Source organism: Rhincodon typus, chromosome 2 (genome assembly GCF_021869965.1).
Source record: "Rhincodon typus isolate 14 chromosome 2, sRhiTyp1.1, whole genome shotgun sequence".
Taxonomy (NCBI): domain Eukaryota; kingdom Metazoa; phylum Chordata; class Chondrichthyes; order Orectolobiformes; family Rhincodontidae; genus Rhincodon; species Rhincodon typus.
In genome coordinates this window covers 139,407,147-139,433,518 of record NC_063333.1, presented here as the reverse complement: position 1 = coordinate 139,433,518, position 26,372 = coordinate 139,407,147, and the positions used below count along the sequence as shown (strand labels likewise).

The 26,372-nt window shown below is 38.6% G+C and overlaps 1 protein-coding gene across 3 annotated transcripts in view; it reads right to left on the bottom strand.

Moving 5' to 3' along the window:
• Positions 1 to 1,864: 1,864 nt before the first annotated feature.
• Positions 1,865 to 26,372, bottom strand: part of fars2 (phenylalanyl-tRNA synthetase 2, mitochondrial) — a 290,463-nt gene continuing 265,955 nt past the window's right edge. For 2 of the 3 annotated variants that reach the window (XM_048617041.1, XM_048617034.1), the window contains one exon: positions 1,865 to 4,846. In XM_048617041.1, coding sequence (XP_048472998.1) covers positions 4,708 to 4,846 — 139 coding nt within the window. In that variant the 3' untranslated portion in view covers positions 1,865 to 4,707. The remainder of the gene's footprint in view (positions 4,847 to 26,372) is intronic. The other variant, XR_007265638.1, reaches the window with a different exon arrangement.

Below are 26,372 nucleotides of genomic sequence, written 5' to 3'. Positions count from 1 at the left end.
GCTGTGGAAATGTCAGAGAGGAAGACATTCTACATGGGGTTATTGAAGACATGATCTTAAGGAATCCATGTTCAGTGATAATAGTGAGCTGAGTTAACAGCTTGTTTCAAGATCTCAGGGGAGCCATTCTTTGAAGAAAATGGCATCAGGTGAATATAGAGAAGGAAATTGATTACAACTATGAAGCAAGATGCTTTAGCTTGACGACAAGAATATCCCTTCATTGAAGCTAGAGCATCTAAAATATTTTATTGCTGGGATAAAAGGGTTGAATCTTTCTTTCTGATATTTGGAAACTGTTCCAAAAGTTCTTGAACAGAGTAATATAGTTTGCGTATGTTTTATTTTGTGTAATAAACCTTTATGTTCTTTTGTTTAAAATATATTGGCAGACCCTTGTGAATATGTTCAGCAACTGATGGCCACAATAAACTAGGTATGGTTTATAGTTATTAAGCCACATTCCACTCTGGTCTGACATGTCCTGTATAAACATCAACTGCAATCAAAACACAGTGTAATCATAACTTTATGAAAGGGAAACATTGTTTTAACAAATTTATCAGAGTTCATTCAGAATGTAATCATTAGAACTGTTAAAGGAGAATCTGACTGTAGTGTATTGGGGTTTATGTGTTAGAGATAATATATCAGCATGGACAAGGAACTAAACAGCTAACAGGAAATGGGGAACAAGGATAAATTAATCATTTCCAGGTTGGCAAACTGTAACTGGTGGAATGACAAAGGGATCAATGCTGGCACCTCAACTACTTAAAAACTATATTAATGACTTGGATGAAAGGACTGACTGTTGTAGCCAAGTTTGTTGATAACATAAAGATAGGAAGGAAAACAAGTTGTGAGGAGGGTACAAAGAGTTTGTAAAGTGTGCATATAGGTTAAGTGAGTGGTCAAGAATTTGGCAAATGGAGTACAAAGTGGAGAAATGCAGGGTTGGACCACTTTGGCAAGAAGAATAGAAAAGCAGAATATTTTATTTGAATGGTGAGGGACTGCTGAAATCTGTAGTACAAAGAGATCCGGATGTCCTTGTATATATATGAATCATTAAAAAAAAGCACGCAGGTAAAGCGAATGATTAGGAAGGCAGATGGAATCATGTGTGTTTTTGCAAGCAGGATAGAGTATAAAAATGGAATAAAATCCTGCTGACAATTGTGCAGTACATTAGTGAGGCTGCATCTGGAACACAGTGTACAGGTTCCGGCTCCTTACTTAAGTTTATGTTTGCATTGGAGCTAGCTCAGATAAGATTCACTGGGTTGATTCCTAGGAAGGCATTGCTTATGATGAAAGGCAGAGCAGCTTGGGCCTATACTCACAGGAGTTTAGAAGATTGAGTGGTGATCTTATTGAAACATACAAGATTTTGAAGGTGGTTGATGATGTAGATGCTGAGAGAGCATTACCCCTTCTGGGATAATCTAAAGAACACATTTTCAAATTAAGTGGGTCAGCCATTCAAGAAAGAACTGAGGAGGAATTTCATTTCTCAGGGTTCTCTAACCTATATTTCACCAAAGACATGCACAATTGCATCAGTTGCCTTGGAAAGGTATTGTTCTGCCAAAGTTTTAGGGGGGTCTTTGGGAATGCAACCCAGTGAGTATATTGTCACGATGCTAAATGAATGCACTAGCTAACCCGCTCAGTTTTTATGTAGCTGAAATGCCAATGGCAATTTTCCAGGTGAAGCTCAAAAGATTTTATCGACTTTAAGGGGGAAATGAAGCATACGCTCAATGTAGTGCCAAAATTATGACCCCATAACAGATGAAAATAAATGTGAGATTTGCATATCTCTTTAATTTTGCAATATTAATTACACAATAGGCTTTTGGTATATTGCAATTACTCCTGATTGAATTGAGTTAAAACCTTCAGAAAGTTCATCTGGAAGTATCTGAATAAATTTCACCAGCTTAACATTTCTGTTTTCCTCTTTTTGCTTATTCCCATGCAATTACAATTCTAGGTGACAGCGGCATGGATACAAAATACATGAAATCATGTGGTGGGGGAAACTTTTCAGGGGTGATATCTGCCATCAGCTTACAATGCAAGTGGTATGGGTGGCCTATAAAAGACTCTCCTGCTCAAGCAGGGAGGCTCTGCACAACTTTCCTGCCCAATTCCATTGCCAATCACGAGTGCAAAAGTGGCACAGGTGTTTTTACAAGATTAAATTTTACAATTTTATCCATATGTGCATCATTATTTCTTGTAGCTAACATAGCTAATTGTGCTGGCATGACCCATAGCTAATACACAATGATGGTCACGGGGAGTTAGGGATACTTCCTTCATCATTGAAGAACCAATGTTGTGTTTTTTTTTAAATTTGATTTTTATTGAATGTTCATGTTAGTATCCAATGTTGTTTACACTTTCTGAGACATGGCAAAACTTGCAGGCTCACCATGCCTCACTGTAAAGGATATTGTGTGAGAACACTCTGAGCTGGGATAATTGAAATATTGTAGGTGAATTCACAGCTTTCCAATGACTTTGACAGTTAACACCCTGACCTGGTCACAAATTTGGACAGTACCAACAATGCCCTTTAGGCCCCTCATTTTCTTACCTTGATTGACTGACCCCACCTCACCCAGAACACCAGGCTCTTCCTACATTATTCCTCCATGCTCCTGACTCCACCGTCTGTCATCCCCTGGAACTTGTTTCTATCCTTCCATGTCTCTGTACCCATTCCACATCGCCCTTCACCAGAGTTTTATACCATTAAGTCTGAGCCTCTAAGGGCCAAAGACCATTTTCCTGCCAGTCTCTCTTACATTGTAGGGTTAAGCAAGAAAAAAAAAATCGCTCTCCTTACACAACTGCATAAAGCTAACAGGTACTGACCATCTTTATATGATCATGAAGCAGGTGCCACGAGATTATGCTGATTTTACACTGAAGGAAGGACATTATTAACAGTCCTATTTACAATGGCATGCTGATGTATTAAAAGTACTAACCTATCACAGGCAAGCATAATGCTCAACTTGCCGCAAACATGCCAATGACTTTACCTCTGCATCTCAAACCAACAGTAGGAACTTTACATTGCACCTAATTAACTCACACTACATAGCACTTTTCCCACTCTTCTGGATTCCATAAAATGCCCTCACCCACCCATGATCACCTTTACAATGGTTATGTACCTTTTCTGTGGAACACTTTTAGTGGGAATGGCAGTGTTTAGGACACCATTTGCACCAGTAATGGTAGTTCTTTTCCAGGGGCAAAACAATCAAACAACATTAGACTGAAAAAATGAAAATTTGACTTGCATTTATAAAGTTCCTATTACAACCACCCAACGTCCCAGATGCTTTACACACAATATGACCTACTGGTGAAGGAGTCACTGTTGTGATGCAGGAATCAGAGCAGCCAATTTGCATCCCACAATCTAGCTTTATGATGATGATTGAGGGATAAATATTGGCCATGATGCAATGGAAATCTTTCCTCATCATCTTCAAAATAACGCCATGTGATCTTTTACATTCAAGCAGGCAGAAGAAGTTTCAATTTAATGTCTCATCTGAAAGACAGTATAATCCCGCGGTACAGCATACCGTCAATACTGCACTGGAGTGTGAGCTTTGATTTTTCTACTCATCCTTGGAACAGGATTTGAACCCAGACCCGTGTGATTTAGAGGTAACAATGGTACCAACTGATAAGACAAGTGTCCTTAATTTCCAATTGGTTGTCACAATTTCATGCTGTGGCATTTGCAGAAATCATTGGAGTCCCCAGAGAAATTATACAATTAGCCATTTTCAGCTGTTTATACTGTTTCTTCAAAGTTAATGCTGATCTCTCACTAGACTTATACCAGGAGATTGGGAGAATGACCCAAGAAATTTAGGGACACTGCACAAAACTTGAATGGAATGCCTAGGGGGCATTCTGAAGAAGGGTCTAGGCCTGAAACGTCAGCTTTCCTGCTCCTCTGGCCTGCTGTGTTCATCCAGCTCTACACCTTGTTATCATGGAATGCCTAGGTTTGAGTTGTCCATGTAGAAAATATGTTTTTAGCATCTCATAGGTTCTGTACCATTTAAGATGATCATCTGATTGTGTAAAAAACTTGCACTTATTTTTCTATTATCTAGAAAGTAATAAACTTAAAAATAAAGGATAAAACATTAGAATCAATCTAATGTGAAAGTTTTTTTCAAGGCACAAGTAATCCGAAAGGAACTGTTTAGGTCAAATCAATGTATATGTTCTGTTTTTCTCCTGCATCGATTATTGCAAGAATATATTGAAAATGAAAGCAAATATTTCTGATTCTTTCCATATCAGGAAAGCTGCTATCAAATAGCTTGATGTAGAAATTATGTCAAAAGGAGTCTAATTTGGTTTGATGAATGGATGACACAACTGGTAATTTGGCGAAACAGCTAACTCTTGGGAGCCAATTAACATGGACCACAGCATAAAACCTAAAGATAAACCTTTCTGTTTTACAAATGAAGGCTAGCGCCTCTGTATAAAACACAAGAAAACAGCAGACATATTAATCCAAAATGCTGAGCTTTACTCAAAATCAAGTTTGGCCTTAATTGAAACTTCATCTGTATTTCATCACTTATTGAGCACAAGAAAACCGATAGACAGACTCAAGCTAAATGAGAAAAGAAATCATTATTTTCTTGATTTTTAAAATCTGCCTTCCACTCCCATTTTCTCCACGGCTGCCTTTTCAATTGCTCGATGAATGGTACACACCTCTTCCTGGGTTAATGTTCGTTCCATGTGGCGGTATGTAACCCTGTAGCAATGGCTGATCTTTTTAGTCCTAGACAGAGAAAATCAGCATCAGTTATCAGCAGCAAATACAGGCTGTACATACCCCACCTGCCAGATACTTAAACATATAAAAACAGGGGTTTATTTTGTTTCCAGTGCAGTCATGTGAATTCTGCACAAGTTTGCTACAAACTAATTAATTATTCCAATTATCTACTTCATTCACTGCTTCACTGCGAACGTGGAGTTGCCAAGTAAAGACAGTTTTTAAGAGTTTAGCCTTACAAAGGCCGATTTATTATCTATCCATACTTGTTCTGTGAATCTGTGCCCTATTTTTAGCATAACTGTTAATGCATTTGAGTCAAAATTCTGTATGCATTACTTGAACAATTTCTTAACCTATTTTAGCATTAAGCATTTTCAACTACTCAAATTAAAGATCAAGCAGTCCTTATGAGATCAACACCTTTTAAATTAACTATGATTTATTCTATGTTTAAAACATTGTATGCTGAATGCTGGAAATTTAAATTATTTTAAGTATTTTCTTTTTATTCCTTAATACTGAAAGAGGTTACTTCTATACACCATAGTAGTTTCTCATAGGCCTGACTGTATCTCACCCAACAAGCTATTCTTCAAGCAGGAACCAGAAAAATAGTACTAGCAACTTATTTAACCATAGCCACATCATAGCTGAACTAGATTCTACCATCACTTGACATTGTCCAACAAGGGTTAGATATTTTCAAAATCAACCTTTTCAGGCATTATAATGTGTGCCTGGGGAAAAGAGGGACTTGAACTCTGAACTGTTGAGCCAGACAACGTGACACTACTACTGTGCCACAACAGCCCTCCAAAAATAGATATTGCAGTCGTACAGCAATCTACACGTAATAAAAACAAAAGCTTGCAGAGTGCTGGAAATCTAAAATAAAAACAAAACGAAGCACTGGAGTAATTCAGCAGGTCTGGCAGCATCTGTGGAGAGAGAAACAGAGAAATAGAAATAATACAAAGAGTCATATATGACTCAAAAAGTTAACTGTTTCCTTCTCCAAAGATGCTGTCAGACCTCCAGAGTTTCTCCAACAATCTACCTTTATTCAGCTAGCTATTAAACAGAAAAGGTGCAGATTGATCTTCACACTTCTCTTGACCTTTGAGGCTAATTATAGAGGCAACACTGCTGCTTTTGCTGAGGGCATCTAATCCTAATGCCAAATGTTTGAGTACTGCAAACCTCTAATAGTGCTCATCAATCCTGCAACTCTAGGAAAGGGATTAATTTATGCCAAAATTAATAAATAGCAAGTCACGATTGGTTAGTGCAGTGGTTCAAAGGGGCAACTAGGACAATAAATATTATCTTACCAGTGTCACCCATATCCCAAAATCAATTGAAAAGGAAGCTGCACAGGTGACTGTGAAGACTCCTTTTAAATACAAATTGAGTTTAATTTGATTAGGATCTGAACCTATTAGACACAATTTGCTCCTCTGGTACATCATCACAGACGCACAATTAAGCCTAAACCTTCTGGATATGGATAACTCATTTACCCGTAGTCATTAAGGGATCATAATATATGCATAGTTGGGCACTACTGACACCACACAATCTGGCATTACATGAGACCAAGAAAAAGATCTACGAATACTAACTTCATTAGACTATCAGGCATCTGACTACACCCTGTCAGCCCACAAATAAGAGTCAGGACTAATGTACTTTTTAATTCATCATTGTTCGGCAATTCAAGATAAATCTAGAATATACTACTGCTTTTGATGTACTGCAATAATAAGTGGAATAAACACTGTGGATTAACTGCAGTTAAGTTATCACTACATGCTCTTCATGGTAGAGAGGAGTATTTTGTACAAGTGTGCTTAAATGCATGTACAAAGGTTTGAACACCAGTTCCAGTTTTTGATGGCATTAACTTTTTTAATGAGATTTTTATACAGTTGCTAAGTAGCTGTTTATATTTCCTTTCAAAGTGTGATTTAGTATTAGAACTCACAGTTACAACATTTAAAATACATTTGGATATGTACATGAATAAGAAATGTTTGCAAGGATATGGGCCAAGCACAGGCAGGTGGGACTAGTTTAGATTGGGATTATTGTTCGCATGGACTGGTTAGTCGGAAGAGTTTGTTTCCGTGCTGTATGACTCTATAACACAATGTCACAGAATGAGAAAGACGAATTTGATCTATCAAATGTAGTTTCATTCACATTTCTGGTACTAAGGAAGTCAATCAGCCAGATTTAAATCCCATGTGCTTGGAGAAATGGGGTGAGTTTGGGTCAGGCACAATAATAAATGGAGAGCAAAATCAGATGGGTTTTAAAATGGATACTCAAATCAAATTCAACACATTCCTGTCAGATAGGTGAGATTCAAATTGAGGCCTATACATTTTATTATCTTGGTATGAATCCAGACATCATTTTAAATTTTAGATGGAGCCAGCTGCTTTCTCAAGTTGTAGAAAATATGCCTTATGGCCTGGTAAACGAAAGATTGTTTCAAAGACGTCATTCCAAAAAAGCATTTCCTTATACTTACCAGGTTAAATGTTATTCAGATCAATTTAGTCAGTTCTATTTCTCAGCTCAATACATGCAGGCAGGTTCAGAGTTGACTTTGGATATTAAAGTTAGGGTGCAGGAGTATTTGTGTAGACGAACCATGTATTTAATATGGGAATGGATGACCATCTAATATAGTCACAGAATCCCTACAGTGCAGAAGCAGGCTATTTGGTTCTTGGAGTCCACACTGAATCTCTGAAGAGCATCCCATTCAGACCCAGCCCCCTACCTATCCCTTTAACCCTGCATTTTCCATGGCTAATCCACCTCGCCTGCACATCCCTGTACACCATGGGCAGTTTAGCATTGTCAATCTACCTAACCTACACTGCTTTGGACTGTGGAAGGAAACCAATGCAGACACAGGGAGAATGTGGAAACTCCACACCGACAGTTGCCAGAAGGTGGAATCAAACCTGGGTCCCTGGTGCTGTGAGGCAGCAGTGCTAACCACTGAGCCACCATGCCACTCAGTTATAGCTATATATTATGCCAATATTCTTTGATTTGGTACTGCTAATGGGTACACCTACCACCATAGAATTGACACAAGTCTGTACTGTTATGTTAGAAGCAGCACTGCACAAATACTCCCCATGGTGTAAAAACCCCAAACATAACATCCATTCAGTTGCCAATTTGACGACACCAAACTGTACGCAAGACAATAAGATGTAGGTGTAGAATTAGGGCATTCAGGCCATTGAGCGTGCTCCATCATTTGATCATGGCTGATATGTTTCTCAACTCCATTCTCCTGCTTTCTCCCCATAACCTTTGATCCCTTTACTAATCAAGAATCTATCTCAGTCTTAAAGACACTCAATGACTTGGCCTTCTCAGTTTTCTATGGCACTGAGTTCCACAGATTTACCACCCTCTGGCTGAAACAATTCCGCCTTGTCTCAGTTCTAAAAGGCTGTCCCTTAACGCTGAGGCTGTGCCCTCGGGTCTTAGTCTCTCCTATTGGTGGAAAGATCTTTCTCCATACGGGGCCCAAAACTGCTCACAATGTTACAAATGTGGTTTGACCAGAACCTTATACAGGCTCAGCAGTAGATTGGTCACAGATTCATACAGTGCAGAAAAGGCTCTTCGGCCCATCGAGTCTGCACCGACACAACTACCACTAAAAGGGTTTAATCCCCATTTCCTGCACTTCACCCATATTCATGAATGATAAGATAAGAATGTTAAGATTGAAGTGCTCATCCAAATATTTTTTAAAGGTTGCAAGTTTTCCAGCCTCCATTACCTTCTCAGGCAGTACATTCCAGATGCTCACCATCCACTGAGTGAAAAAGTTTTTTTCCCAAATCTGCTCTGAATGTCCTGTCCCTTATCCTAAAACTATGCCCTGTCATGACTGAACCCTCAACTAAGGGGAACAGCTGCTCTCTATTCACCCTGTCCATACCCTTCATAATCTTATACACCTCAATCATGTCCCCACTCAGTCCTCTCTGCTCTAAAGAAAACAATCCAAACCTATCTAGTCTCTCCTTATAGCTCAATTTCTCCATCCCAGGCAACATCCTGGTGAACCTCCTCTGTACCCACTCAAGTGCTCTAGTTGTGACCTGACCAACGCTCTATACAACTTCAACGTTACCTCCTTGTTCTTATACTCTACGCTACGACTGATTAAGCAAAGTGTCCATATGCCTCTTATCTATCCTACTCACACGCTTTGCTGACTTCAGGAATCTACGAATAATTATCCCAAGATTTCTCTGTTCCTCGAGGCTACCCAGTGTCCTGCCATTCATTAAATACTCTCTCATATTGTTTCTTCTTCCAAAGTGCATCAAATTGCACTTATTAGGATTAAATACCATCTGATCAACCCATCTATATCTTCCTGTAACCTACAACTTCTTCTTCGCTTTAACAACTCTACCAATCTTGGTGTCATCTGCAAATTTGGTTAACATTTTCCCTACATTTTTATCTGTATCATTTATGGATATAACAAATAAGGGTCCCAGTACTGATCCTTGTCATATACCAGCCTCCAATCACTCAAATAACTGTTCTACCATTTCCCTCTGTGTCCGATTACTAAGCCAGTTTCTGATCCATCTTGCCAAGTTTTCCTCAATTCCACATGCTTTAACCCTCTCAATCAGTGTCCCACGTGAGACCTTGTCAAAAGCTTTGCTAAAATCCCTTTAAACTACATTAAGTGAACTAATACCTGCTCTTGATTTCTAGCCCTCTCCAAAGACTGGATGGAGTGGAGGCAATGGGTATAGACAAGGACCGGAGTAATTCATGCTTTGAAGTGCTCCACCAAGAAGAGCCAAGCGCTTGCACTCTTAACAGCAACAAGTGATGATATAGGTGAAATGAAGGCTTAGGAACAAGGACATGTAAATAATCTTGACAATTATATATTACCCCATTTTTAAAAATCAACCTGCTTGCATACCTCAGTGGCAGGTGGGACTTAAACCTGGACCTACTGGCCCAGAGGTAGGGACACCACCACTGCTCACAAGACCTTTATCTTAGGCTTTTTTTAAAAACTTGGCCAATTAGTTGGTATCAAAACATTGATGAAGCCAATGACATTCTATGATTTTTCATATGCAAATTATATGACTTCAGATATGGGAATGTATGTTGTTAAATATGGAAGTTAAATATTGATATCCTTGGTGTACTGCTTCTGTCATTAGTTTTGGGAAAATTGTATTTCTCATTGAAGTGCTAATGTACTCTAAGTACACTTATAATTACAGTATATGTCTAAATTATTGGCAATTAGTTGCTTTGGAACTGAAAATTAATGATCACAAATGGTGGTCTCATTCCTTCCTAAACGCTTAAACTTGCACAGAATACATTTTCCCTTCTTTCTTTATTCTTTCTTTCTTATATTAGTCTTTATTTCATTCATTATATTTCCTAATGCACATTGAATTCACCCACTCTAACTTGCACTTTATTTCCACTCCTTACTCTGTTAACTGCACTGGCCTTCATAGCGAGAGGATTTGAGTTTAGGATTAGGGATGTTTTTCTGCAGTTATACAGGGTCTTGGTGAGTCCACACTTTGAACATTGTGTGCAGTTTTGGTCTCCTAGTCTGAGGAAGGACATTCTTGCTATTGAGGGAGTCCAGCGAAAATTCACCAGACTGATTCCCGGCAAGGCAGGACTGACATAAGAAGAAAGCCTAGACCTTTTAGAAGAATGAGGGGAGATCTCATAGAAACAGATAAAATCCTGATGGGACTGGACAGGCTAGATGCGGGAAGAATGTTTCCGATGTTGGGGATGTCCATAACTAGGGGTCACAGTCTAAGAATAAGGACTCAGCCATTCAGGATTAAGATGAAGAAGAATTTCTTCACTCAGAGAGTTGTGAACTTGTGGAATTCTCTACCACAAAATGCTGTTGGGGCCAGTTTATTAGATATATTCAAGGGGGAGCTAGACATGGCCCTTGCGGCTAAAGGGATCAAGGGATATGGAGAGAAAGCAGGATTGGGATACAGAGATTGCATAATCAACCATGATCATATTGAATGGTGGTGCAGGTTGAAGGGACAATGGCCTATTCCTGCAGCTATTTTCTATGTTTCTATTTTGTTTTTCAATCTGATTGGTTAGGGAGATACCTTGTTGGCTGTTCACTTAATCCCTTTTCTTTGTTTCTCTTGCGGCACCATTACCTGCTTGCCTGCCATGTAAAACGTTTAAAAAGCTAAATGCGCAAAAGCATGTCTGCCACTAGATGCCTTGTCACAGCAAACTATGGCCTGATGTATTGACAGTGGGGAGTTTAAATGACTTGTGCAATTATGCACAGCAAGAGCTGTACAGGATCACATAACTTACATTTACATATATAATTCTACCCAGGAAAGAAAAATCACAGAACTACTATCGTAAAGTTCTACCACAGAGTTCAATTTCTGCACTATATTTCTGGATCTGTTTTATTTAATTCAGGTATCCTGGATTAGAGGTCAGGACTGAAGGGATCTTAGACATCAATGCAAGGGAGCACTAACGAAAGGTGAATCAGAAACAACAGATGCTGGAAATGCACCGCAGATCATTCAGATGAAAAAAGAGAAAGATATCTCAGGAATGCCCCTTCTTGCACATTTCTAGCAGTGTTATTTATACCTTTTATCACAATTAGTCTCTGCTGCAAAATCCCACAAAAATAACTTCCAAACAAGCATAGTGAGAAATAGCAGTTTTATTTCATGTGAGAACTTTAGCTCTAAAACAGACATATGAAAATAATGCAATTCCAAGACAACTGCATTTCTGTTCACCAATAAACACTACCATTACAAAAACATTATAAAGTTTTATCAGTTTTCTCACAGACTTACCTGTGACACCAATTTGTATTTATTTGAGCCTTTAATACAGAAACATGTTATGATTCCCTGGGCATTAATAAACCAAAAGAACTAAATTTGCTGAACGATCGCCAAATGAAGAAATTACTGACAAAATTCCACTTATTGCACCTTTTAATTTAGAAAAAAACAGAACAATGCAAACTAAACATGAACTTGCAGGCAGATAATTCTTTAAAGAAAGCAAGTTTAGTTTAATAGTCAATATAACAAAGATACTTTACAGAACCACAAGAACTTACATCATTCCCCAAAAAAATGTGGCACTTTGGAGCTACACTGTTCCATAAAATGCTGTTCTTATATCTTGATCTGACAACAACTTTTGCCTTCAACTTACACAGGTATGATCATCATCAGAAAGATACACTTCTAGAAACTCCCTCTCCCTCAGGACATGACAATCTGGATAGTGTAGATTTTCAGAGTTCTTTTCCTAATAACGTTCCAGCTCAGAGTTTGGCAATTTCTAAAGAAATACTCTTTTGCATTTCCAAGCTATTCACAATGTTTTCCTGGCTTTGGCCCTCTACAGGCAGCTCGTAGAGTACCTCGAAGAGCACCCGAGTCCTTTCTTGCCAAACCAAAAAACTGATCTCTTTTGGAAATTGACTTGCTCTTCCCCTTACAAGAATTGTAAGTTTTGTTTTCTCTGTCTGCCTTCCCTTTGTGTCTGCATTTGTGCATTAATTGGCTTCACCTTCTAGCCCCTGTCTTGTAGTTCTCCTTTTTGTCTCACAGCCATATGACTTCTTTCTTAAATTCTTTCTTGTTGGTACAGCTTCTGGGTCATCATGAGGACCAGTATTTCTCGTTATCCAAGAAAATTACTATCAATTCCATCACATTAAAATCCTAAATCTTAAAACTAATTACAAGTTTCACGCAACTTTTAAAGATTTAAAAAAAATCTTTACTGCATTACTTCTAGATCAAAGGCCATTGAATATGTCTCATGACACATGTCTGAAGTGGCTTTGCTGAGACACGATCAGAAAAAATGGACACTAAGTCAAAGAAGCAGATATCAGGATGGCTGACCAACAGCTTCATAAAAGATCTGCATTTATTGGAAGAGAATTGAAAAGACAGAAAGGTGTAGAGAGGAAATTCAATACCATAGGCCTATGTCCATGAAGGTAACAGTTACTAATGGTTAAGTGGGTTAGTGGGGAGTTGAGATACACAAAAATGGCTAGAGTCATAACAAACAGAGTTTGGATGAGACGTGTAGGACTAGGAGCCCAGGTAGATCACAGTGTACCGTAGAATTTCAGATGAGTTGAAGATTATACAGGATGGAGACTAGTTCTAGGATCATTGAGATAATTGAATTTGAAAATGACAAAGGTATAGGTGAGGGTTTCAACAACAGGTGAGTTGAAGGACTGGCTGAGGGGTAATATCACAGACACAGGAAATTAAAAAAAACTATCAAGAAAGGTTTGGTCTGCCTTAAAGAATTGTAGAATTGTTACAGAAAAGAAGGCAACATCATTGAGACTGTGCTGGCATTCTGCCAGAACAATTCAACTTGTCCCACTCCATGACTTTTTTCCATAAACTGCACACTTTGCTTTCATGTGCTAAGTCAATTTCCTTTGGAAAGCCATGATTGAATCTGTTTCCTTTCAGGTAGTGCATGTCAGGTCTTAACCACGCACAGTATTAAAAAATGTTTTCTCATGTCGCCTTTGGCTCTTCGTCAATCACTTCACATCTGTGTGCTCTGAATATTGACATCGCTGTCAATGGGAACAATATCTGAACATTTCTTGACCTTTCCTGATTTGAATGCCTCTATCAAATCTTTCTCAACTTTCTCTTCTCTGAAGAGCTCAGCTCAGCTTCTCCAGTCTTTCCTCATGACTGAAGTCTCTCAACCCAAAAACAATTCCCACAGATTGTTTCTATACTCTCTCTGAAGCCTTTATACCTTTCCTACAGCATGATGTCTAGAATTGGGCACAATACTTAAGTCAAGGCAGAACCTGTGTTTTATAAGGTATTAACAAAACTTCTTTGTTTTCGAGTACTATGCCTCCATTCTCAAAGTCCAGGATCCTGTATGCCTTTATAAACCGATATCTCAATCTACCCACCACCTCTAACAATTTGAGCACACAGAACCATTGTCTCTATAAGTATTGTAAGATCACGTTCCGTATCATTGAACTGTCATTTTGCTGGACAAATTTCCAGTTACCTCCTGTGTAAAGGAGCATCCAGCATTGTTAGATTTGGAGTAGCATATGGAACATTTAAAATACCAGTGAGAAGCTTCATGCAACCTTTGAGACTATTTTGACTCAATTATATTACTGTTCTGTGGGACATGATGATCTGATCAGCCTTTGTAGCAATTAATTTAAAAGAACAGTCTCGAGTTCATTAAGCGCTGTTTTTCCGTTCTCAATGGGTTCTCAGCCCTATTTTACTGTTAGCAGTAAGAGATTATATTGCCTACAAAAAAATCCAAATAGCTTGTACGTGCAACAAAAAACACGACCCAGAACCTGGAATATGCCACATTTAACATTTCTCCAGTTTGAACACATCCTAATTTGGTTTCCTGTCTGTCAACCAACTTTCTTCATGCTACTGCATATTTTAACATATACAGCTGATTTTTTTTAAATGAACCTCTTTAAACCTAGTGAAAGCTTTCTGAAATTGTTATACACAGAACTACTGCTTTAGACGACCACTCCATTCCATTTACTGAACCAACTGTTCACATTGTCAAAAAACTCACAAATTGGTTAAACATGTCTTGTATTGTAAAAAATCCAAGCTGGTTGTCTTGGATAAACCCTTGTTGCCTAATAGCCTAATTTTGAATCAGTGATGTTGTCATAACTGAGTTACCCTTCGCTGCCTAGCTCCACATTTACAGTTTCATATCATAATTCACATTATTTAGAGAAGGATGGAAAAGTAGTGATCAAAGCCACTGCTATTCACCCTCTCCCGCTGAACTTCTTTCAACAGCCTAGACATTGAGAAAATTTCATAGTGAAACAGTCAGTCATTCAGAAAATGTAATGGGTTACTGAACAAGAAGAAAGTCTGCCGGACAATTTTTGTTAGGTCAGAGCTGCACCTTATTTCATATTTTTGCTCAAAAAATCAATAATCATTTAAAAGGGAAAAGGATTGCATTTCACTATCATCATGGGAATTGAACAAGGCCAATTAGACCCACTGTGAACATTCCTTCCCACTTACAAGAACATTACAGCAGTAGTAAGATACAGCTCATTTACTTGTAAATGTTTATTTTCTAATCTCTTTATTTCCTTCAAGGGCCCTGAACAAGCGTCCAGTGCTGCAATTTACTTCAGCCCATATGAAGTGCTGAAATAGTTGGCATCTTGCTTCACTTTATTACTGTAGTTATATTTATAAAACATAACTCTAAAACTGCTATTCTGAACAAGTTCCATAACTGGTTGCTAACAATTCAGCAATTATTCTGTAATTACGTTCACCTGAAACTACAGTCGTCATCGACTGAATCAAATTAATTGCTATCATTGGTTTTTTGTCTCCTGAGGTGGCAACAAGATCCTAGAATTAACGAAAAATAAAACAAATAAAGATTTTCTGTACAACATGTGCCCAAGTATACAACAGAATTGTGGAATGTTTTAAAATCTGATTTAATTTCAGCAAAACATAAACAAAAAAAGATTTTGAACTTGCAATTGGGATTAGCCAGTGTCATTCAGGGACTAAAATGATGATCATTGCTTGCAGGTACATGCTTCTGCTTTAAATGATGACAGACGGCCTGCTGATGAGGATGTTAGTGCATGTATAGTTAGTATTTGTCTGACATATGCTGATCGGGTTGATCATAACACTAATCAGACTGCAACAATGTGAGAGTTATCTACACTTGACTAAGGATGCCCTGACTAAAATCTGCCACATTTGGGAACCACAACTGCAACTTGCAGGCAAGCATCAAGGTCCATATTGCCAGTGGCTGTGACGCGACCGTGTTGATGAAATTTTATGCTGCATAATAAAAGATTTATGACGACTGTCAAGATACCGGGTATTAACATGCATGGTTGTTTGCCTATGGTCACACATCAGTTGAATATTAAGGGATCTGAACTCCTTTCAATTCAGGTACATGGCAGGGATGTTATGGAGTGCTCATAAAGTGATATATGTGCAGCTAATGGCACCCTGCAGCACACAAAATGCTGTAATCCCTGCAATATCATGTGTGCACTTGTCTATTGGTTGCTGGCACAAGAGAATGAAATGTAGTTAGTTCAAAGGAGCAGAGGGCCTCAGACAGTTCCCTTAAGCAACAGTGGACAAAAAAGAACTGGGAAATGTTGCAAATATTTTGAGTTCCGGCCTATATTTAAATCAACAGGGGTGGGTAAATTGGCATCATACTTACCCACATTTCAAAGGTTAGCCATTTCAGCCCACTTCCTCTCGCTGAGCTTATCTCTCAAATGCTCACAAAGTACACACACTTGAATGTCCAAGTGACAGTAAGAACTCAATGACAGCTGACTGATTGCCTCTGGTAGTGAGCTCACAAATCCATGACAACACTTCAGCCTTACATTAGTGTTCAGTTCATATTTTAATTGGTTCCCACTTTTGTCTGCATTCTAAAATTGTGCCATAGTGAAAGAGCTGCCATTCAGACAGGGGAACAATAGTCAATAACTTCAGAATGGGGATAGATTGACGAAATTGGAACTGATCTCCTTGGAAAGCAGAAGGCTGAGAAGAGATTTGATAGAGGTTTTCAAAATCATGAGTGGGCTCAATAGAATAGATAAGGAGAAAAGGAACAAGAGAGGGCACTGATTTAAAATGATGTGCAAAAGAAGTAAAGGTGATGTGAGGAAGAACATTTCACACAATGAGTAGTTGAATTTTGGAATATACTGCCTGGAAATGTAATGGAGGTGCGATCTATTGAGACATTCAAGTCAATAGAAAGCTCAGGGGAACAGAAAGATATTGGGGTGCTTGTCCACCAATCTCTGAACGAGGCAGGACTGGTTGATAGGGTAATTAAGAAGGCATACAGGCCATTTACCTTTATAAGTCGTGACAAAATTGGAACAGTGGCGAGGTTATATTGGAGCTGTACAAAACTTTAGATAGGCCACAGCCAGAGTCTGGATCACTCTTCATCAGAGCTGGCATGATGTGTAGACAGGTTGGATAAGCACAGGTTATTTTCTTCAGTGCACAGAAGGCTGAGAGGGGGACCTGGCTGAGGTTTATAGGATGATGAAGAGCATGTACATGGTGGATAGAAAGCAGCTGTTCCCCATATTTGAAGGGTCAACAACAAGGATGCATAATTTTAAGGGGACAGCCAGGAGGTTTAGAGGGAACTTGAGGAAAATGTTTTCACTCAAAGGGTGGTAACAATCTGGAATTCACTGATTGGTAGGGAAAACTTCACCACCTTTAAAAGAAACGTGAATGAGCAATTGAATTGTAATAATATTCAAGGCTGTGGATGAAGTGCTGGAAAGTGGATTTAATACAGATAGGTTGGCATAGACTTGATGGGCTGAAGGACCTCTTCTGTGTTGTATGACTCTACGGCATTGGATAATTATTTGTGTGAAAATAGCTTGCTATTCTGGGGAAGAAGCAGGAGATCGGCACTAGGTAATGAGCTTGTTTGAACAGCTTGTGCAGACACAATGGGCTGAATGGCTTCCTTCTGCACCATAACAATTCTGTGAAAAAACAGCAAATATGATAAATACCCAGGTCGTGTTACGAGGGGCAAAATACCAACAAATATGCACGGATGTACATAATACATGTTCTTCTCTATTTAATGTCTTAGAGATTTATAGAGAAATCAAAATAAGGTTGCAAGCTGTTGCACTGAATTGAAGCCATGTTGTATGGGGTCACCATACACCTCACTTCTTAAGAAAGTTGGAAGTCTGTCCCGAGAGGTGTTCTTACAATCATGGTCATGCTGACTGAACTCAGTCAATATTAACATCAGTAAACATAATCGTTTGTTCTTAAACATTTTGCCTATGTTTTACCCCTTTTTCCTACAGTCTTAATTTTTTTTTTGCTAAACGGGCCTGACAGTTCTGCAGGAAGAAATAAGCACATAGCCAACGCCACAATGTCTACCCACCACAAAGCAGGCTATTGCCAGTGTTTTCTGCATTGTCTTGTCAGGAATGGCCAAGGTTTGAGTTTCCCAAACAATGACCACCCATTCTCTAGCAGCATCTGTGAAGGAGAAAACAGAGTTAACGTTTCGGGTCCGGTGACCCTTCCTCAGAAATGGATCCGAAATGTTAACTTTGTTTTCTCCTTCACAGATGCTGCCAGACCTGCTGAGCTTTTCCAGCAACTTTGTTTTTGTTCCTGGTTTATAGCATCCGCAATTCTTTCGGTTTTTACCACCCATTCTCTCTCTCACATCCTACTATAACATTGTATTGGGAAGTAACAAGGTAGGCAAAATAAATTGTGAGCTGAGTTGAGTGGCCACTTTGATCAGTCTGTTCCTTGACTTTGGTTTCCACAGTTTGACCTATTGTACATCTGCTGTCTCTTTTAAACAGCTAACCAATCAGTCCCACTACAAGGCAGTGCATTGTAGATCATAACACAATGCACAGAACAAGTTCTCCTCACCTTCATTCTGATTCTTTCATAAAATATCTTATAATGTACGTTCCCTGCTTACTGACCTTGCTACCGTTGGTAGCGGTTTCTCTTGAGGTTCTCTCTCAGAAACCCTTATCATTTTGAACATTTCAACTAAATCTCCCTTAAACCTCTGTGTTCTAAAAAAAAAGCAATCTCAGTTTCTCTAGCTTCTTACCATAACTGAAGTCCATCATTCTTGGTAGCATTCTAAGACACCTTTGCTACAGCCACCTCCAAGGCTTCAGCACTTATCCTAAATTTTGCTAAAAAGAACTTTGATATTTCAAACAAACACTGTACTACCTACAAATCTGTTAAAAAATCACCTTGCAGAATTGCACTTTTTCTGCAGCCATTCTTTCTAAACTATTGTGTCTAACACAATGTTTACATCAATCCACTCAAACTTCTCAATCACATATAATTTTTCCTCTTATTTACCTTTACCTTTTCTCTTCAGATGAGCATGACAGTTAGTTCTCATCTTGCTGTTAAGCATTGATCAGGTTAGGACAGAAGTGGCTCCTATCAGCTTAACAAGTCATTTTTATAAGTAAATGAATTGTCAGGTTATTAGTAGTCACTTGATTGTTCTGACAAACTGGTAGGTTTAATAAGCAAATTTTTCTTGAACTTGATCATTAGCAGGGACTTCAGCTTGCGAAACATAAAAGCAGCCCTACTCATCAGACAATATGTGTGATAGGGATGAGGGCACATCACTGAAATTGCCATATAGCACCAGTACTAATTGGTTTCACAGAGATAGAATCCACCATACTAATTATTTTATATAGGGCTTGAATGCTGATGGATTTCTCAGCGTGACTTCCATTATGGAAAATAAAGGAAGATCAATAGAACTCACAGTGCTTCCTTCCCGAAAAAAATCAGATTAAATTTCTAGGAGGAAAGAACCAAGAAAACACTTCATCCTAAAATTTCACAGGGCTTTCTACTGGTGTTTTGCTATAATTTACCTGGAATTGGAAGACCCTTAGAGAAACATTATACCTTTTGTTTACTAGAAAAACATTTTGAACGGCTGATCAATAGAGGCAATAATAATGCAGTGCAAGTGGTCAGCTGTGTATTAGAGATACCAGGCACCCAGTCTAAAGCATTGAGGGTCAGTGTCAATCATGGACACTCCCACTTAAAATAAAGATTCACATCTTCTGAGGTCACCTCACCACAGGAGCCACCTACACAGAATTGTAGGCCATTAAGCCTCTTCTCACTTGGCATATTAGCTTCCGATACTACAATGGTGAACTCTCCAGTTTTTTTTCCTTATTCTTTCACTGGATGTGGATGTTGCTGTCAGATCCAAAGTCAGGTTAGAGTCCAACAGGTTTATTTGAAATCACACAAGCTTTCAGAATGCAGTCTCTCACTGCACCTGGCGAAGGGGCTGCACTCCGAAAGCTTGTGTGATTTCAAATTAACCTGTTGGATTATAACCTGGTGACGTGTGACTTCTGACTTTGTCTACCCCAGTCCAACGTTGGCACCTCCACATCATGGCTGTTAGGGTCCAGCATTTTGTTGCCTATCCCTAATTGAGCTTGAACTGGATAGCTTGCTGGGTCATTGCAGGAGGCAGTTAAGCATCAACCATGCTGGAAGTACTTGTCTTGGCCAATCCCAAACAGAGACAAATTCCACATTATCCTGTGCTAGTCTGTGAAAACTAATCCTGTGCAAACTTTAGATGATGAGGACTTTGGAAAATTTGTTAGAAATTGTGGGGTTGTGGGGGCAAGAAGTGCTCTACCAGAATTGCAGTGGGATACAAATGGATCACCGGAGGACTTTTATTCCTGATACTTCCATTAAGAAGCACTATACCCACAACATATTTTTGCAGGAGCAAGCAGGTAACTACATGTTGATAGTTTGAAAACAGTTTAATTGTTTAGAAATAATGGAGAACTTTGGAAAGAGTAGAACAAAAGTGAACTGCAGCTCTGTATATTCCACGTTAAAACATTTATGTTATCTTATAGATAGAATGTGACAGTTACAGCAAAGGATTCTTAGTTCTCAATAGATAAATACAATGTAAAGTTATTGAATAATGTGTCCATATTGGTCAGTTCTGAGTGATTAATGACACCATAGTCAAACTGGGGGCCCTCGTGCGGCACTGTAGTAATGTCTCTACCCCTGGACCAGGAGGCCTGGGTACATGTTGCACCTGCAATAACATTTCTGAACACATTGATTAGAAAAATAGGTAAACATTTTTTTGATTTAGAGCTCAAATTGATCACCTCTGTTTTTCATTGTCAGTGATGTATTTAAATGCAGCTATAGGTACCATAGTTTACACTGAGAATATTTTTTAAAACCTCACAACATAAATATAGTCAGTCATACAGAATGGTAAGAGACCCTTTGGTCCAAATAGTTCACACGACCATTTTCCCAAACCAGATTAATCCCACCCCCCATTCATGTACTTTCCAAATATCTTTTAAACATTGTAACTGTACCTGCATCTACCACTTCCTCTGGCAGTTCATTCAACACATGGATCACTCCCTGTGTAGAAAAGTTGCCCCTCATGTTGTTTTTAAACCTTTCTCCTCTCACCTTAAAAATATACCCCCTAATTTTGAACTCTCCCACCTTAAGGAAAAGATCTTTGCTTTTTTTCTTTCTTTATTCATTAATGGGATGAGGCGTCACTGGCCAGGCAGCATTTATTGCCCATCCCTAACTGCCCACAGGGCAGTTCAGAGTCAACTACATTGCACTGGGTCTGGAGTCACACGTAGGCCAGACCAGATAAGGATGGCAGTTTCCTTCCCTAAAGGACATCAGTGAACCACACCATCTTATCTATGCCCCTCATGATTTTATAAACCTCTATGAGATTACCTCTAAACGTCCTACACTGCAGCGAAAAAGGGTCCAGCCTATCCAGCCTATTTTTATAACTCAAACTCTCTATTCCTAGCAACATCCTGGTAAATCTTTTCTGAACCTACTCCAGTTGAATAATATCTTTCCTATATCAGGGTGACCAGAACTGCACACAGTACTCCAGAAGAGGCCTCACCAACGTCCTGTCCGACCTCAACATGACATCCCAACTCCTCGACTCAAAGGTCTGAGCAATGAAAGTAAGTATGTTAAACACCTTCTTAACAACCCCATCTATCTTTGATGCAAATTTCAAAGAATTATGTACCTGAACCTTGAGGTCTCTCTGTTCTACAACACTACCAAGTTGGGTCTTGAAATCTACTGGCTTACAAGGATCTATTGTGGTGCTCAAGGCATTTATTTTTACTTCCTGTTTTATCACTTTACCACATTGAGAAGTCATGGGTGCAAATATTTTACTGTTACGAAAGCACAGGAGATGTAACATAACAATCTAACAGCAGACATCAGTGAAGTAAAAACCAGCAAAGTCAGTTTAAGATGAAAAGTTCATGGAAATTACAATGAATGAGGAATCTTGCAATATTTCAATTGTAGCACCTGATCGTTGATTTCATTTTAAACTGGATCACTCTAAATTTAAGGGTTCAAGTATAGAATGTTTCCCTTAATTCTAAAGATGGGGCATTTTTAGAGTCTTTATACACATATATACATATCATTCCAGCTTCGTTCTGACGTGGTTGGTGAGGTACTAAACCGAATAAGCAACATTTTTGGAAGATGCAAATGTCACATCGTGATAAACAGACATTTTCCTTCCAATGCATCCGGTTAGCAGGAAATCATGGTTGATCTTTCTCTGTTGCTTATCTCCATCAATTACACCACTAATTTGCATTTATTTAGCACCTTTAACAGAAAAAAATGGTGCATGTGCTTCACAGAAACAATCATAATTTACAGTGAGTCAAAAGGCAGAGATACTGGGAGGGATTACTGAAAGCTGAGTCAAGATAAATGTGACATACATATCAAGAAGGGTCTTTAAGGATGAGAAAGAAGTAAAAAAAAGTGTAGAGGTGTTAGGAAGGAATTGCAGAACTTGGCAGCTGAAAACATAGCCACAAATGGTGAAGTAAATGGTATGGAGGAGAAGAGAAAAGTGTTGCAGAAATGCAGAGTTTTCATAGGGATTTAGAACAAGAGGGAATTTCAGCGATGGGAAATTGAGAGGATATGAAGGAATGTGAACATAAAGATAAACATTTTAAATATGAGTTACTAGGTGACGAGAAGCATTTGGCAAGCAAAGAATGACTAGTAAGTGTGACCTGGTGTGGATAGAACCTGGAAAGTCATATTTTTGATGAGCTGAAAATATTGAGGGTGGAAGAAGGGAGGCCTAGTATGATTCAATGATATAGCTAGTCTGTAGATGGCAAGATAGTGAATATTTCTCCAGAAGATGTGGCATTTTAATATTTGGAACAGTGAAAAGTTCTTGCATTTATGTGATGTACCCACTAATCATGCCAGAAGAAGTAAAAAAAAACCTGCGGATTATGGAAATCCACAGATGCTACCAGACTGCTAAGTTTTTCCCAAAATTTCTGTTTTTGTTTCCAATGCTAGACAAAGTTACAGCTTGCCCATTTCAAAATCAGTAAATTTTAATTACTTTTGAACAACCTCTCTGGCACTGAAAATTAAGTTTTAAGGATGGAGTTCCATTCATTTAGATGTGAATTATTGTTGAAAACTTTTAATGAATTAAGTGATTTTCCTTTATTTCTTCATTCTTTTATCTCTTAATCCCATTTTCTCTCCATGTCTGTTTCATTTTCTCTATTTGATTCAAGTTAACAATTCTTATTGGTTCAAACTCTGCAGTGCTCTTTCAGGTTTAATTAATCTGATTGGTTAAGGAAACACACAGTTTGCTTGCCTGATTCACAGGTTCCAAGTTTCCTGTAGAGGGCATCCAGTCAAAATGTGTCTCTAATCACAATATGTTCCAGTGCAAAATCTCAGTCTCTAAGAGCAAGTGTAAGTGCATTGCACAACTAAAAGTGACAGCAAAAAGCAACTGTCTTGCCTTCCTTTTCCCAGGGAAATACAGCTTCATCCACACTTAAATCACAGAAGGAGATCATTCAGCCTGTGGGAGTTCTTTGAAAGACTCTCCAATTACTCCCGTCACCCTGCCTTTTTTCCCCAAAAACCCTGCAAATCTTTGCTTTTCAAGTCTACATTCAATTCCCTTTCATTGTTGTGATATTGATTAGACCTATTTCATTGCTCTGTTTGTAGAGATTCAAATGGAGTTGCAACAAAAAAAAAGAGAATGGATTTGGGAGATGATATGGTGTTCAAGGGTCTGGGAGAGAAAGGTGACAATTAGAGATGAGGCAGTAGTTTGCAAGGGCAGAGGTGATCATGGTTTTGTTTATGAGAAGGTTAATCACAGCTTTTGTGAAAGGAATGCGAAAAGTATCTGAGGAGAGGAAACCACTTCCAATGTAAGCTAGCTTGGGAATCAGTAAGGGAAGATGTGTGGTTATGTATTGGAATGGGGTGGAATGAGCAGAATATGGGTTTAATGAACCAGATGAAAGCATAGAAGGGAAATCAGACAAAAATAAGCAAGACATGTAATTTTGTGGCTTTTGCAGGGGAACTTTATGGGCCGTTTGGCTTGGTGTGCATGGCAAGGGGGGGGGGGGGGAGGGAGATATGGCAGAGGAAGCTGAATGGAAGTTCTCTATTATTCTGGTGACAAAGAAGACCATGAATTCCTTCAACAGTCTGATGGAAATGACGGCGGAGAATGAAAGTGAGAAATTTAACAGAGGAGATGACAGTGAAGAGAAGACAGTGGGTATCTATATTCCAGATGTCATGGCAATATTAGCAGAGGACAGCAGGACCTCAAATGTTTGATGTTGTTCAACCCGATCTAGTGATGAATGGTCACATTAGTTGTATGCCAAATGCCTTCAAATCGGTATTGCATGGACTTGAGGGTGTGAAGATAAAGCCTTATCAGGAAAATCACCAGGCCGGGAGAGAGTAGAGGTTCACGTGGGAGCAAGGGGGATTTGAGATGAATTGAGCAGATTGATTGAGCAGCTTAACAACTGCAGAAGTATCGTTGTTTGTGAAGGGCCTAAAGCTGAACTGTTGAGTTTGCTTGATTTAATTTGAAATAACATTGAATAACATTTCCTTCTCTGTGAAAAAAAAAACTGGACTAATCATCGAAGTAAATTACTTGTGTGCAATTCCTAGAAATGGTTTAGACATTGGATTCCCAACAATACAACTTTGTTAGCTGGAAAGAAAATAAATTCACCTAATTCCAACACATCAATAATAATTACCCATTAATATTTCTCAAAGAGTTAAAACAACATAACCAGTAAAAGTATCAAAGTTTGTTCTTCCTGCCATGGAGTTGAACTCTTTATTAGGAAAGTACCATCATCAGGTTTTGATGCCTGTTGTACAGATCAGGACTTAGAGGCAGAAGTCATCCTTTTAAAAGAGTGGTACTAACAGATTAATGATGTCCGAGACAATGTAAAGTTAGATGTCACATTAAAACAGTAAAACAAATGCAAAAATTAAGGCAAAAGTAAAGTATTACTGTAAAATAATAGCGCAGAACATACAGAAGGGATTTTCTACCCATTGCGTAGGTGAACAGGGTGACAATAGAGTCCATTTGGAAATTAATATAGAAGATACTGGTTATTTTGCAAAAGAAAAAGAACAGTGTACTTTGAACATTGCAGGGTGGATATTTTGCATTCCCTTCCAGCAGCAGTTGGAAACTATTGTGTGCTGTACATTCCTTAAAACGAGTGCAGGGGAGAATTACTTGGGATATTTAATTAGATGGGATATATTATCTATTGCAAACACTTTTTCTCAGTATTGACAGTGTTAATTAGTCCCTTTTTGTCTTCTTCCCATTTTAAAATGGATTCTTGGTGACTGGAAGATGGAAATAGGTAATGGAAAGTGATTGAGATATGGTTGTCTTGGTCTATAAAATGGATCCTGTAAAGTCTTAAGGTATTGATCAACCCAATCTACCTGTGTTATTCTTTACTATCCTTTTCCAAGCAGAGATGAAAGGGAATATGTAAAGAAAACATACTTATCCCCTGTGCTGAATGCTTGTAAAAAGCCTAATGAAATTTTCTTTGAAACACAGTTTTAGCAGCTGGTGGTATCTGCCAAAGTACTGGTTACTGCATACAAATCCTACGTAAGTATTCCTTGGATGACCTTGTCAAATTTCTCTTTAGGCATTCAGCACAGGGGATAAGTGTGTTTTCTTTACATATTCCCTTTCATCTCTGCTCGGAAAAGGATAGGAAAGAATAACACAGGTAGATTGGGTTGATCAATACCTTAAGAGTTTACAGGCTCCATTTTGTAGACCAAGACAACCATATCTCAATCACTTAGCTTAAGACAAAGTTATTTGAGAAGGTTATACTCTCCTTGAGAGTTAGCATAGGAATTAGGTCACATGTTTATTTAGACCTGCAGCCCACCTTCATTAGGATAACTGAATTGCAAATGTCAGCAAAGGTCACAAAAAGCCGTCATCTTGCGTGCCAATATTTCCATACACAAGTGCTATCAATATTGGGCGAAAGTTTTATTTTAGCAATAACCCATTTGGAAATGCATTAACATAAAAGCATGTTTGTTGTCCAGGTAGCTGTTCGATCATTTATGATCCCCACAACTTAATGGACAGATCTGAGGTACCTATAATACTGGAGATGGCAAATCGCAGAGCACAATGAGCAACTTGCTGACAAAACACTATTGAAGGAGAGTTGGAAGAGGTGACCAACAGCATAGTCAAAATTTTGACCTTTGATACATTTTGAAGGGACCAGGAAGAAAGGAATAGGGACATCTAAAGAGAAGGCTGCAGACCGTAGGACTGAGATGGCTGAAACTTCCGTCCTAGAATT